At 37.9% G+C, this 15,500-nt stretch overlaps 1 protein-coding gene across 1 annotated transcript in view; it reads right to left on the bottom strand.

The window, feature by feature from the left end:
- Nucleotides 1-15,500, bottom strand: part of musk (muscle, skeletal, receptor tyrosine kinase) — a 32,529-nt gene that overhangs the window by 4,407 nt on the left and 12,622 nt on the right. The window contains exons 9-16 of the mRNA XM_085463313.1: nucleotides 14,918-15,181; nucleotides 11,289-11,482; nucleotides 9,744-9,767; nucleotides 9,500-9,588; nucleotides 5,099-5,273; nucleotides 4,700-4,886; nucleotides 4,409-4,603; nucleotides 2,188-2,336 (exon numbers count right to left, since the gene is read on the bottom strand). Coding sequence (XP_085319439.1) covers nucleotides 2,188-2,336; nucleotides 4,409-4,603; nucleotides 4,700-4,886; nucleotides 5,099-5,273; nucleotides 9,500-9,588; nucleotides 9,744-9,767; nucleotides 11,289-11,482; nucleotides 14,918-15,181 — 1,277 coding nt within the window. The remainder of the gene's footprint in view (nucleotides 1-2,187; nucleotides 2,337-4,408; nucleotides 4,604-4,699; nucleotides 4,887-5,098; nucleotides 5,274-9,499; nucleotides 9,589-9,743; nucleotides 9,768-11,288; nucleotides 11,483-14,917; nucleotides 15,182-15,500) is intronic.

A 15,500-nucleotide genomic window follows, 5' to 3' on the forward strand; every position in this document is an offset into this window, starting at 1 on the left:
TTTAAAACGACATGGATTTATTTGTTAAATGCCAATTTATACTGAATATATTGGGAATGCAACCTTTATTTGACAGAACTTCCATACTTATTGGATAAAAACTTAAACTGCAGGAGTGAGATGTCAACTTTAAAAAACAAAACAAAAATCAAGCATATGAATGAGGTCTTTGGTGAAACAGGATCTTGACAAAAGTGACAAAATTCATCCTACTTTATTTCCTCCTTATTTACTACAACTCTATAAAAGAGTGTCTGTCTGCTTGTTTGTTCTTCCATTCCTGTGAGTACTTGTTGCAGCTTGTGAGCACACACTGCCAAGACTAGCCCTCCGGTCTGCCATCCGTATGGTTCACAAAAAAGTTTCAGTTCTTTTGAGCACAAGTTAAAAAATATATTGCTAGATGAACAGAAATACACCACTTTCAAACAGTGCCTTCAGTTCACTCTTCTTTTCTTCTCACTTTAGTGCATGAATAGTGTAATTTATGCAGTTAGTGCATTGAAATGTACCAACTTATTATTGGCCGCAGTTATAATTTTGATTGACTGCATTTACTATTGCTTCTGTTTTTCAATGAAAGAAACTGGAAGCTCAATGGCCCATTGGTCATTTTAAATCAGTTTAAACATTGTTCAAACCCAGTAACATTTATTTCCCCTCCTTGTTGAGGTTCCAAAGCCACACAAATTATGAAATGTGTCATGCTGAATTCTGGGGAAATCAATGAAGGGCCTTATTTAGCTAGACGGAAAATCACTGCACAGGCAGCCCTTGGACTGCATTTGGCACTGCCCTCCAGGGATGTCCACTGCAAGTAAGGGAGTGCTCATATAGGTGCAGCTCAGTGGTGGAACACAGAGTTGGAACACTGTACTTCAGCGCACAGTTGGTCAGATGTAATCTTTTTTAAAATCTGATTGGATCAAAAATGTTGAAATAGATTCAAAATTTTCAAAATTGTGGAATGAGACAACCTTATGTAATCCACTCTTTTATCATTACTATTATTATTTCTCTGTTATTTTGAGCACACAGTTATTTCAGGAATTTAGGATTGAGAAAACTTGGATCCAGTTTTATTTTATGTAGCATCATTTATGAAACATCCATTAATCACATCGTTCTAATTATAATGATACCATGAACTGAGACAATCCCAAGCACAGTTTCTCTTCCTTAGCAGATGAAAGTGCACTGAAGACATTTTCATCTGGTAAAGATAAAGAAAAAAATTGTTAAATGAAGAAATCTGAATCTTTTTTCTTTAATTGAGTGATGAACTTTTTTTATTTATACAAATAAAAAAAAATTAAAGTATTCACTCATTTGTTAAGATAATTGTACAGGCAGAAAAGTGGGACTGAATACCTGATCCTGGATCGTGAAATGTGAGATTTCTTAATCCAAATCCAAATTATTCTGATCTATATTAAACTTTCTGAACAACTGAAGCCAGAAGCTAAAGTATTTGTATTTAGTTGTAGTTCACTTTTTTTGCGATTGCAACATACTTCCAATGAACTTTAGGGGCGAGGAGGAGGTTGGAGGTCATGTTCACTTAATTCATATCCTGTGGGTCACTAGATAGAACAGCTCACCAGAGAACAATTATCGTGTGTGTGTGTTTGTGTGTGAAGGTGGCTGGGTGTATATGCTTCTGTGTACAGGGTGGGGGAAACAAGTTGTAATTTAGTGCCAGTGACCTTTGCTAAAGGACGGTAGCTGGATTAAAATGTTTCACTCATTGCTAAATATATAGAAGACAGAGGCCACACACGGCACAAGACACATGTAGACTTATGGTATATCTAATGCTGACGCATTCGTGTTTTGGATGATGCATATATTCCTGCACATGATTTACGGCTGTATTATTAGTCTAGAGGATAATTAAAGGTTAAGGAAATAATCTAATCAACTCCAGTTTCATGCACACCAGAGTCTTTGCTCTTAGTGTATCACTCTCCAGATGAGTCATCTAAAATGCCACTCAGAAAATAACAAAAAATAGTGACTGAGGGAGTGACTGAATGCTAATTTTGAAGAAATATATTGCACAACGACTGGAGCTGCAAAAGAAAACTTCTTTGAGCACAGCCAGTGATCAACAGCTCTGTTTACTCGCTGACTGCACCAACTATGCTGTATCTCCAAATGTCTTCCTGGAAATATATTTACACTAACCTAAGAGTCGAACTATGTTTGGATGGTCAAATGCGGCCATGAGTGCTGCCTCTCTCTGGAAGTCATTCTGCATGTCAGCTGAAGCTTCCTCCTTCAACATCTTCACAGCAACCATTGTGAAAGACTCCATGGGTAGCAGGCCTGGAGCTCTGAAACAGACACAAACAAAGATATTCATGAACTGAGCACGAAAATATTATATTATCAGTATTTCTATTGTATTGTTAATGTTTTTGTCACTAATGCATAAACCAGACTTTTGTTACCATATGTTTCAAATGTGTATTTTAGCTTTACCCAAAAGTGTCTAAGTAAACAACACAGCTATTTAAGCGTTAGAAATATGAATGAAACACATATATGAACACATATTTATGCTAATAGGTCTACAGAGAAATACTTCCTCTGTTGGCTCAGGCGCAAAATGATGTTTCCTAAAGTAGATATAGCTGGGACAATAATCTTGATAAAAACAATGATATCACACACATACTGTAGAGTCACACAAAAAACAGACTGAAGCGCTGATGTCAGAGAAGAAGTTATTTTTTTCCTCAGGTCTATTTAAGTAACTATCTTTCACGTGGCTCTGTGTGTGTGTGTGTGTGTGTGTGTGTGTGTGTGTGTGTGTGTGTGCGTGCGTGTGTGTGTGTGTGTGTGTGTGTGTCACAAATGATTAAGTGCACTCTATAGTCATGTATTTACTAAGTGAATGTGCACACAGGAAACAGCTTGTGTTTGCTTTTGATTTAGATTGAGATGCATACATTACATTGTACTAAAGAATGCACATACATACTGTGTACTTCATGTGCATATGAGTTTATTCCTGTGAAACTTCTGTTTTGGAGGTTTCATATCATAGTTGTATAATCATACAAGTGTGTGCGTTAGAGTATGTATTTGTGTTCATGTAAGTCAGTGTGCGCATTATGGTCCCAGAGGTGTCTATATACTGCATCTTTCTAGTTTTCAACGAGGGATTATCATCTAGCCTTAAGGACATCTCTCAGATTTGACTGACTATGCACTCAGGTGCTACTGTCATAATGCTGCATGCTATTATTGTACTGCTCTGTGATCAAGCTATCATATGATGTGATTTGTTGCCTCCGTTTATCTATTGCATTATATTTATGTGGCTTCTTAAATGTTGTCTATCGTGTGTTGCTTTGAGTTGACTTGTTATAATCATGTTACTTACAACACAATAAGAAATTCTATTTAAATTGAGATTCCTTTTTTCTTGTATTAATCAAATACTTTTTTTAGTTTTCAAAACAGGCAGTTGAGCATTGGGCTTTACATTCTTTATTTTGTAGCACAGTCATGGACGTCATATGGGTGACAAGGCTGTGTTGCATGAATAACAGGGAGTCTAACAAAGTTGAAAAACCTATATCGAGAAGATCTAAACTGATTTACTTCTGCTGTCCTGAATTCTTGGCTGTGACAGCAAACAATTATAGATAGCTGTGATTGTGAAATCCTGTATTCAGTAAACCTTGTAAAATACAACCAAAAAATTATTGGATTTGGGTTATTTTAGTAAACTACAAAAAACTGTCAAAGAGGCTTGATAGGTTCAGTGGCTCTGCTATATGTTTGCTTCATGGAGTCATGCCACTGTATGTCATCTGAATTTAAGCAGATTACACCAATATTACAACATTCTGACTGATAACGAGCGCTACAAACTTCTGACGACTGCTATCTATCAAGCCTAAAAAAATTAGATTCATGCTCATGACCGATTTATGACTTTTTAGAAATATGACCCAGCTCTGGTATTGAGTGTGATTAAAGAGATAGGTTTGCAACATTCATGTCATGCTGTAAACAGGCTCAGGGTGCAGTGAAAGTGACACCTGTAACAGCTTGCCTTGTGACTTTGTGAATGACGCAGCAGTTCTCAAAATGACCAGTGACCTTGTTTAGCCATGTCATCCTTCTCAATCCTGTCTCATTCCCTTGCCCTTTCCCTCTGCCTTAGACATATCAGCATCATCAGCTTAGTCCCTGGATGCGATTATGATTATGACATGGCAATATTAAATATTAGTGTGCAAAAGCAGTGCTGCGCTGGAAGAAAACATCCTTTTAGATCTCTAACCATTTGATGAGAAATACTCTTGCTTCCCCTTAATCTCTCTTTTTATCATATTTGTTCATCTCTTCTTTTGTCCATGCTGTATTTCCCCAGTTCTCTCTTCTTTCTCACCTGGCTTGGAAAACTCGTCCAAAGGCTCCTTCCCCGATATCTCGGACGTATTGAATATTATTTCGGGGATACTCAAGGGCCAACAGTTTTGAGTTCAGCAGCAGAGGAACGCGCTGGTACATGGGGTTAGGGTGGAGTCGATCGAGCAATAGCTCTGATGGAAGGGCGTTCAACATCGGGGTCTCTATTACTCTTCTAATAAAAATAAATAAATATAAGCGTGAGCATTACAAGGATAAAAACAGACACTAGATAAAGAAACATATTCCATCTTTATCATCTTTCTTTTACCTCTTCCGATTCCTCAGTTGCTTCTTCCATCTGCGGCAGCCAAGAATGATAATGGCAAGAAATACTGCAGTTGCAAGAGCAGTCAGGATAACGACGATGACAGACATTGAGTAAGCTGGAGATGACGTTGTGGTCACGGGAGGGAAACGAGGGGTCTGGAGAGGGTCTCTAGACTCTGGCTTCACTACTTAAAAGCACAGATATAGGAAAAGTCACTAAACTTGGAAAAATGACAAATCTAGAACTCTGTTGTCTAAAATCCAGATTGTGCAGTCAAAGTTTTGGCTACTGGGTAGCTTTTAGTCTACTGTAGGTGAAGTGTTGGTTTCAAGTGTAAAGAAAACAGGAACTGTAAACAGGTGAAGTGGGGAAAAAAGTTCTGAATGCAGAGGGCAGTACCTGATGCTATGCTTGTTTCCCCACACTGTGGAACAGCACAGTACTCCCAGCGTATGTTCGGATTTAAGGTATAACACCAGGGCTTGTCACTGATTCCTCCTGGGTTCCTGCAGTGATTGCCTGAATTCTTCAACTCTGGAATGACATCCACTGATAAATGGTGCTGGTGGGGAACCTGCAGGATAAAGCACAGTAGTAAGGATCAAAAAAAGAGAAACACTTTCTCAGGCCTTTCCCACTAAGAGGAATAAAATAGAAAAAGAAAAATCACCAACATACATACTGCAACAAGGACGGTTAAGTATATTAATTGGTGAATAAACGTGGTTTGCAACCTGTGAGTACAGGGCTGGAGTCTGTGTAATGCATGATCTCTTTTCTGTTCTGTTGCTGACCCTGTATTCCGAGGGGGTAAAGAGGAAATCTACCTTTGCTGAGGGATCAGTTCTAGTGAGTTTTCTGTGAAAGAAAGAATTGATTTGGATGGATAGTTTTTAAAACTGGTGAGTCTCAAATCAAAAGTGAAGCTAAGATGACCTTCCAAATATTTCTTCCAGGTTCTGTTCTGTGTAGTAAGGTTACAGCTCCATAACCATGGGCTATTGTGAGGGACATTAGGGGTTGCATGACTGTTCCTGGAATCTAGACTGCCAACTTAAATATGGAACATCTGGTGGGCTTGTATGTCATGAGCTTTAATCATAAAAAGAGCAATGGCCAACTCCATCCCAAGAGACATGAAGACATGAACTGAAAATGTTGGGTTCAACACATGTTGCTGTAGCTGAACGTGTGAAGTCAACAGCATGGGGTTGATTCCTAACTGGTGCCAGGAATGCTTAAAACAACAGGTCTTCGCACTAGAATGACAAGTTAGGCCATTTGTCATCGCCTTTCAAGATAATACACTGACATTTGGCAGGAAATGGGATGCAAGCCTCCATTGTCAAAGTGTAACACTTCATACAACCAACCATCCTCCCCAATCTTCTTCCTGCAGGCATTTTGCAACACTATTCTGCAACACTCTAGATCCATAGAGAGAGAGGATTTCTAGCAGAAAAGGGGGTTTTGGAGCATAAACAAATTATCTCTGCTGGTAAGTAATCCCCAGCAGTGGATCAAGTTGCATTTCCTGCAGAGAACTCGACCCTTTTTAATGTTTAATTAGTGGCCACTGTGTTATTATTTTATGGATGATTCTTACGCCGAGTCATATATATACCATGAGAATGACAGTGTTGTATAGTATGTTTAGTTCGTTAGCAATGTTTTCCCCTGCAATAAAGTTGTGAATCATCGTCTGCAGTATTTCTATGACTCAGCACAAAATGGCACCAAAGTTACTCCATTCATGTATCATGTACATTTACAGTTTACATGTTTGTGCTGAACGGAAATGTGATTTTTATGAGACAGAAGTCATTCTAAGCAGAATAGCATATGTTGTGGAGCATTACAGTGTTCTGCTCATTTCCTATAAAACTCAAAGAGCTGATTAGGGATCATTTGTATTATGAAAATATTTATGTAAAGCATATGCTCTCTGATGTGTGGAAGATAGAAGACAAAGCAAAGGGGTGGGGCTAAAGGCTAAAGCCCCAATTTTGGGGGCAATGAAAGCTACTGATTAAAAAAATAATTCACAACATTTTTTTAATTTTTAATTTTATTTTGAAGGATGGACTTTGGCATATGTACCTCAGTGGTTTGGTCAGTTGCCTACCATTCTTACTTTCCAATCTTTAAACAAAGGATGTGTCAGACCATACATACTGTTGTAACCAGACTATATTTTTTTATTAACTCCTTACTCTGCGTCTTGTACTTCAGTGTGGCTGTCATTTTGTTATGGGACAGCTACTTTGCCCTATAATGTATCACACTTTGGGTGTGACTCTTAGTTTAACACCCTCTGATTTCACTCTGATGTTTATATTTAACACAAATCTTGTCTGATTTTCTATAATAAAATGACAATGAGATGCAAGTAAATTTATGAACTTGTAAAGTACACATCCCCAAGCACCAAGGTCTATCTGAAAACATCTACTGAAAAAAAATGGTTGTTGAGTTCAAAATTGTGCAATCACATTAACATTGCCTTGGGAGAATTGTTACAAGAGACATTACCCCAATAATGGTGGTATATGCTGCTTACAAGGAGGAAATGAAAGCTTTGGTGCTGGCCAGGAACTTCAGCTTAATCATCAAAATGATTCCATCATGTTTAACAGCTCACCTTCTGACTTATGTTCAGCCAGGACATTATATCAGAAAGTAACAGTCTTTTCCTGGAAGCAGCATGGACTAAAGCCTAACTTCCTGATGTCACTCTGTCTTCTTTATAGCTTCAATCCTATTGTCCTAGTGCAGACAACACACAGCACTGGTTTGCTAAGCCCTGCTCCCTTTAGTGCTTCTGTACTTACCACTTACCAAGCCCTCTGTTTTCCGGTAACACTTACGAAGTTTATGATGTCAATTCAGACCTGCCTCTCAAATGTATGAGTAATTTGATGAGTCTGTGGTCACAATTCAAGATTATGGTATTAAAAAACACACTCGGAAAATCCAGGCTTCTTCATTTGTACAATATCATGTCTAAACAAAAAATTACACTAGTCCAATCTGTTGTAAATGGCTATGTAAAGGAGCTAACATTTTCCCTAATGTCTTAGAGATAAGACTTTAAAAAATCTTCTGGAATGAATCTAGAATTTAAACAAGACTATCTTAGAAAAGGAAAAATAAGGCTGGATAAGCATATATGTGGAATAGACTATTGTTCTTATCATAGTGCCATGCATAGAGCTTAGATGATTAGAACATTCTAATTGAAAGGACGGTGTGCATTGTTATTGTCACTATGCTATAACAGTGCAAAGTGAGCTAATTTTAATTCAAATTAGCAGATAGGATGCAAACTAAAGGGTATTTGTAAAGTCTTACAGTTCAAATAAAAAAAATAAAACAGTCAATGCCACCTTTTTACTTTCAGTATTCAACATTCAATTCCACGGGATTGTCTGCATTTTCCCCCCACAAATGATCACCCTTCATACAGTGCAGGTAATCTTATTATTCCTACATAACTCTCACCAAGCTCAGGCGTGATTCTGTTTTTGACATACATTGAAATTTACCACGAAAGAAGATGAGCTCATATTACAAGTTGACACTTGTTTGTTGAATGTTTTATGAAATGAGCCCTTTACCACAATAGGATTCTGGAGAAGGATTTTTTTTCTTTTTTTGGTAATTTTTCCAGTGCCTGCCTTTAATTAAAATACATTTCAATTTTGCAGAGAAAGGGTGTTAACATTCTGAAGCTAAAATAACTGCACATTTAGTGGTATAGTGGTACTAGTCTTGACTTTCCCATAAATACATGTAATATACAGTGACTATATTTCTGCACAAACCAATCCATGCACACAGACACACAAGCATCTCTGGCCAATGTCATCCAGTATTGAGAACAGTAAACATGTCACTGGTTTTAAGAGTGAAGATGGTTGAACTGAATATAATTCTTGTAGAATACAAAACCGAACCTATGTGTTTATGTTTACTTGTTTACATCAGACACGGTTAAATGTGGTGTTCATATGTTTTCTTCATGTGGTCTTATGCACACATAGTTTGGGGTGTTTACGAGGAATAAAACAACAACAGTTCAGTAGTAAACATAAGTGTAAGTACTAACATTTGAGAACTGCATTAGAAAGCAAGCTTTTTCGCAGTTAGCAGATAGTAGAGTATATGTGCGTGAGCAAATCCAATATGCTGAAGTGGGAGTGGGAGTGGGTGTGTGTGTGCGTGTGTTTTAGTGACGGAGCATGTGGAACATATGCGTGTGAGAGCTAATTGCTTCCAGAGGCAGGATGTGACATAATGAGTCCCTCCCTCTCTGCTGACCTGGCACACACACACACACACACACACTGCACGGGAGAGTAGTAACAGTTCACCCAAACAGACCCTCTCACTGAGCAAAGCCATAAAAACATAAAGGGGCTTTTGGGCTACAGGAAGAGTGCGTGCGTGTGTGGGTGGGTGTGTGTGTGTGTGTGTGATTAACACATTTGTGTGACGCTGTATTTGCTGTTGTTTGCACATGTAAGCATTTTTGTATGCTTTTCTGCTTCTGAGTAAGGGAAAGGAATGTTTTAATATAAAACTGAACATACATAAAACCTAAAACACACACACACTCAAAATATCAGTGAAGCATCTTTTCTTGGTTAAAATCAGCTGAAAACACTCAAGTGTGTCCTGTTTTTTGATTACATGTGGTTATTTCATACTTTTGCTGGTTTTATACTTTAGTTATAAAATATCTAAGTAGTTTTGTAGCTCTAGGAACGTTTACGCAAATGTACCCAAAGACAACAATACCTGTTGGTTCCATGGTTGACATGGTGTCCCAGACCTGGTTACATTCACACTACCCTGGTAGAAATAACCTCGGTCATTGTAACATGTTCCTGTTGATGTCAAACAGAACAGTTTACCGTAAGATAACAATGTTAACTGTAGCAATTACTTTTTAAAATAATAGAGTAATTCATTTTTGCATTGGACTAATTATGGCAGCTAGAAACAAATTCATTGTGATGTACTGAAAAAATTTTGTACTTACTTGTAATTAGATCTTTCTTGATGTCTGAATGTAGAAAAGATTAAGAAAAATTAATCTAAATATTGAGAAGAAGAGGAACTATGAAGTAGGGCTGCCACAAACGATCATTTTGATAGTCAAGTTGTCACCGATTATTTTTGCGATTAGTCAACTAATTAGATCATGCATCCGTTGGACGTAAAACGTACAGCTTATTGCACCAGCAGCATCTGCTCTTATATAACTATCATTAGCTTACAGCTTTAAGTGTTTAAGGTGCTAACTAAAAACAAAGACAAGATGATAGTTTATTAAATTTTAATGAAATCTGCAGATTGTTTCGGTGAAGTTTAATAAACTCCTTGCTATCTAAAATATAACAGGACACCGGACTATATTCTCAAGCATCTCACACTTCTGATAATCAGTTGTCTGCTCAGCTGTGTAAAAACGATAACTTTAATCTCAGCCAAACCGATTTACTCAGGAACAAATAAAATACTAAAAAAAGCCAAACAATAACATGTTTAAGTTATCTAAGTGACTTATATATATTTAACCTGAGTAGCGAAAGACGGCGGTGGGTTTGAAAACGTTTTGCCGGGAGTCCGGTGTTCTCACCAGCTCTAGTGAGCCTTGACCCCCGGCTAGCTATCGAGCTAGTGGGTAACAGACGTCTCCAAAAACGTCAGAGTGCTTTTGAAAATATGTGGTTTCTTGATAAACCAAGCAGATATTTGAAGTTTACACAACTACATTCTCGCCTGGAAATATGTTAAACGTTTATTTTGTGACCCAGAAAGAATAATAAGAGTAATATTAAACCTAACTAGCTGTCGCCATTGTTGGAAACTGAGCTGGGCTGCGCTATGAATTCTGGGACACAGCTGCTTCTTCTTCTTCGGGGTTTAACGGCAGCTGGCATCCTTGTACATGCAGTGCTGCCATTTTCTGTTTCAGTCCGTTATTACACTCTTAAATCCTACTACTTATTCCTGCGTCTTTTGGGATCTTACAAAGCTTCAAACGACGCGTCGACTATTAAATCAGTCGTCGACGATTTTGATAGTCGATGTAATCGTGACTAGTCGACTAATTGTGGCAGCCCTACTATGAAGTCATTTGAACCAGAAGATCAGTACTGATTCACTGAAACACACAAACACAGAGATACACACACCTGCAGCTATATATTTTGGCTCAATTCAGACAAACCCTCTTAATGACCTCATCAGTATCAATGACCTGCAGTGTAGCAGACCATGCTTTATTTGGCCCTTAGCACACACAGCTGTACCCAGCCAACTTTCTTTTACATAATGCTTCACTTACTTTTCATAGCTACTTTTTTTTTTTTAGTTTAATGAAAGCAGAAGTCAATGTTCTTTTTAAAAAACAAAAACAAAAAAATCTTTAATTTAACAGACTTGTGCAAGAGAACACAAGGTCAGTTTGCTCTTAAATACGTTAGTCTTTGCCCAACTTATTTTACAACTACCAAACTAACAATTTTTACAACTAAAGTGCTTCAACAAACTAATTAAACTTCACTTCAGGTTGTCTTACCTGCAAAAGGAACATATGTACAACCATCAGGGTCTGTGTAAAGACTTGGTAAGGTCTGACATTTTGGCAGCAGTGAAACGGGAGCCTGGGACCCGGTGAGAGAGCTGAAGAGTCCAGACTGGACTGAACTGCTGCCTTCTAATATCAGCCACGCCTTATGGCAGTACAGCTCCTTCACTGCCAGGCAGTGTTCTCTGTTTATGAAGAAAAGGTGTATCAGATTCAGTGATTCTTTCTTTTGTTTAATAAATCTGAATGGGTCCAAATCTGTGGAGGGCCAAAAGTGCCAAACTGAAATAAATAAATACTTATACTAATAATACTAATTAATTATGCATCATTAAGTAATGAGAATTTGAAATAAGTAAACTGATTTTTTAAAAAGTGATTGAGAACTGTACAGCAGTATATTAAATTAAATTAAATATTACTGTTTAATCAACAGACTGTTAAGCAGCTCTTTCTTAAAACCATCATGCATGTATGTATAACTCTTACTGAAAAAAAGATGGTAAATGGCCTGTATTTATATAGCGCTTTACTAGTCCCTAAGGACCCCAAAGCGCTTTACATATCCAGTCATCCACCCATTCACACACACATTCACACACTGGTGATGGCAAGCTACATTGTAGCCACAGCCACCCTGGGGCGCACTGACAGAGGCGAGGCTGCCGGACACTGGCGCCACCGGGCCCTCTGACCACCACCAGTAGGCAACGGGTGAAGTGTCTTGCCCAAGGACACAACGACCGAGACTGTCCAAGCCGGGGCTTGAACCGGCAACCTTCCGATTACAAGGCGAACTCCCAACTCTTGAGCCACGATCGCCCCAAAGATGTATATCACTTGTTAATGTTAGTTTATTAATTTATTTACTTTTACTCTAGCAGGCTTTTTCAAAACTTTCAAAACAGACAGCTCATGTTCGGAATTTAGTTGATTAAATATTAAATATAGAAAAATTTATCATTTCTGGAGCTCGCTTGAGATCAGTCACCGTTATGCTAGTCCAGATCCTGGTGAAAATGCTTGTGTCCTCATATTAAAATTTTTATTTTAAATTAAAAATAAGTTGTTCCAACTCATCTGAACATCTTGAAATAAAGATGAGATAATGAGATAATGAGTATTCAAAATATACTGAAAATGAGACATTACAACTACAACCGCCTACAACTGCAAAGCTCTCCAGCGAGTAGTGCGGTGCTCTGAACGGATAATTGGAGGTGAGCTTCCCTCTCTCCAAGACATCTACAGGAAGCGGTGCCTGAGGAAAGCGGGGAGGATCATCAAGGACTCCAGTCACCCCAGCCATAAACTGTTCAGACTACTTCCATCAGGAAGGAGGTTCTGCAGCATCCGGTCCCGTACCAGCAGACTGAGAGACAGCTTCTTCCACCAGGCCATCAGACTGCTGAACACTTCATAGACACCTCACCTTCACTACTGGAACTTTAACATTATGCACTCCATACTGTACAGTAATGCCACTGTTTTGCACATGTCTCACTCTGTATATTTTTATATATTTTATTTATTGTTTACTCTATTTAATTTGTAAAATATGTGTACACACACACACACACACACACACGTGTAGAAAAATATTTAGTATACACATCCAGAAATGCATATACTATTATATATTGTACATATATTTATTAGTTTCAGATGTAGCCAATTCTTGTATTTTGCTTGTTTACATTATTGTATTTTGCACAACTCTGTTGCTTGTGAAGCTCGCACACAAGAATTTCACTCACATGTGCTGTACCAATGTACCTGCACATGTGATGTGACAATAAAAGTGATTTGATTTGATTTAAAGTTCACTAAAACTATAAAGTTATGAAGCTTAATTTTAATGTTAGCCTAACCAATTTGCTTTAAAATAAATAAAACACCAATTTAAACCAAAAACAAGACAAGCATTGTTAGACTTTAGAAGTGAATTATGCTACCTGTTAGTGACGTGTCGGTCGCGAACGAAATGGCTCTTAGAGCCGGGTCTTTGACGTGAACCACACGATCCGGCTCCTTATAGCAAGCCGTGGGTTTTTTTTTCTTTCTCTCACCCTCTCCCTCTCTCTCTCGCACTTTTTTTCTGCTTCACTCTGCAGCGAGCCTTGTACTTTGTGCTAGGCAGAGGGGGGAGGGGCGGTAGTTACACTCAGTAGCACAGGAACAGAACGGGAGGGACAGAGAGAGAAAGAGAGCCAGGGACCACAATGTCACATTAGAAAGGTATAGTAATCATCCACAGCTATTTTCAGTTGCAGATGATAAAGGATTCAGAAAGTTTATTTATGCAGGCCCATATGACAGAGAATATGCATCTTGTTTTTGTTTTCATATTTTAATTTATATTTAATTGTGTTGTGGTTTGCAGTGTTTTGTGTTGTTTCACTTTAAATTTGTTTAAAAGGAAAAAGCTGAAAATTTAAATAGTTTAAAGTTGAACTGTGACTAGTTGGTTTTTGTATTATATGATTTATTTATTACATTTTATGTGGAGTGAATAAATAAAAGTATATTTACAGTGGCCCCTAAAGACAAAGCACGTACTAACTCCAAAACACGTAAAAACTCAGAAGCACGTAAAAACTCCAAAACACGTATAAAAGACAACAGAAGTGCTCCAGGATGCTAGGCGCAGTGTTGAGCTTTTGTTACCTAGTGGCTACACAAGCCAGCAAGTACCAACGACCGGATTTGGTGTGTGGTAGTAACAGGTAAATGAACTTTTTTTTTTTTATTATTTGAATATATACGAGTGCTTGTATATAAATACACAAACAATACACATATGCTTTCAATTGTGTAATTTAAGTGATCTAGGTAGCTCTGTTTTGGAAGTTCAGTTAATGCTAGAAATGTGTTTTGGAATTTGTACGTGCTTTTTGGAGTTTGTACTTGCTTTGTCTCTAGGGGCCACCATATACATTTATATAAATAAAACCACTTTTTTTTTACATTAGTAATTCCTTTTGTGCATAATTTTATATTATTGTTAATAATAAATTAATTAAAGCAACAAAACAACCTGAAAAGCCGGTTCGGAGCCGAAAGAGCCGGCTCTTTTTAGTGAGCCGAGCCGAAAGAGCCGGTTCTCTAAAAAGAGCCGGAAATCCCATCACTACTACCCTTCACTCAGAGGGTCAGTGGAGGTTGAAAACATTGGAGCATTTTCAGAGATAGTCTCTATTTTTTCCAAAAACAAATCAAGCTAACTACTTCCTAACTAATATTATCACCATTATCTGGGATCAGTCTGTCTAGATCCATTTTCTATGGTAACCCACCAAATATTAGGGCCTATGGTTGAGCTTCAGTGACAGTTACAGATAAGATACACTGCAACACAGGAACCATAAAATAATTAAATATGTTGTCAACAATTGATGACATATTTACATAATTAAATTTGATTTTTTTATGTATACATGTATTTCCAATTTTAATTAATTAATGAGACATTTAATCAAATATTTATTTATGTTTTTCTTTCAGCACTCCTGGCCTTCTATACAACCATATGTTGTGCACAACTTATATCAACCCATTCAGTTTTATTTCTACACTGTGCAAAAACAAAGAGAAAGGTAGACCTCGGAGAACAATACTACCTGCAGACAGGTTTTGGTGCAGGTCCTAGCCCTGATGGGTTGCAGTCAGGAAAGGAAGCGTGGCAGAGCAATGAGCGTAATGCAGGACTGCACACCCCACTGAGCCCTTCTACCTCTGCCCACCAGCTCTGAAGAAAGTACTCCTGCATGTCCTCGGGGTTTGAGAAGGACGAGTTAAAGAAAACCAGCAAATCGTCGTGCAATATTGTGCGGCAAACATCTCCACGATATGCACTGCAGTAGCCTGCGATCCCCTTATAAAGTCTGTTTAAAGGAGACACACATACAAACATTTGGCAAATTAAAGGCAAAATCACAACAACATAGTTCTAATGCTTTTTTTTAATTTCTATACAGCTCCACTGTAGGCGTGTTATCTAACACATCTCTACCATACTAATTCCTGGGGAGTAAATTTTTTTGGGGCGTTTTTTTTTTTGCTTTTTTCAAATCTCCTACATATCTAAGATACCCCTTCTCTCCTAGCAGTATGTGATGAAAAGGTTTATAACACATGAGATCACTCCCAAATCACCATTTTTCAACATCTACCGTTATGGGGAGTGACGATAACATGATCCTT

Source organism: Copadichromis virginalis, linkage group LG7 (genome assembly GCF_057382275.1).
Source record: "Copadichromis virginalis isolate Kocher_CV1m ecotype Utaka linkage group LG7, C_Virginalis_male_GT1.1, whole genome shotgun sequence".
Taxonomy (NCBI): Eukaryota; Metazoa; Chordata; class Actinopteri; order Cichliformes; family Cichlidae; genus Copadichromis; species Copadichromis virginalis.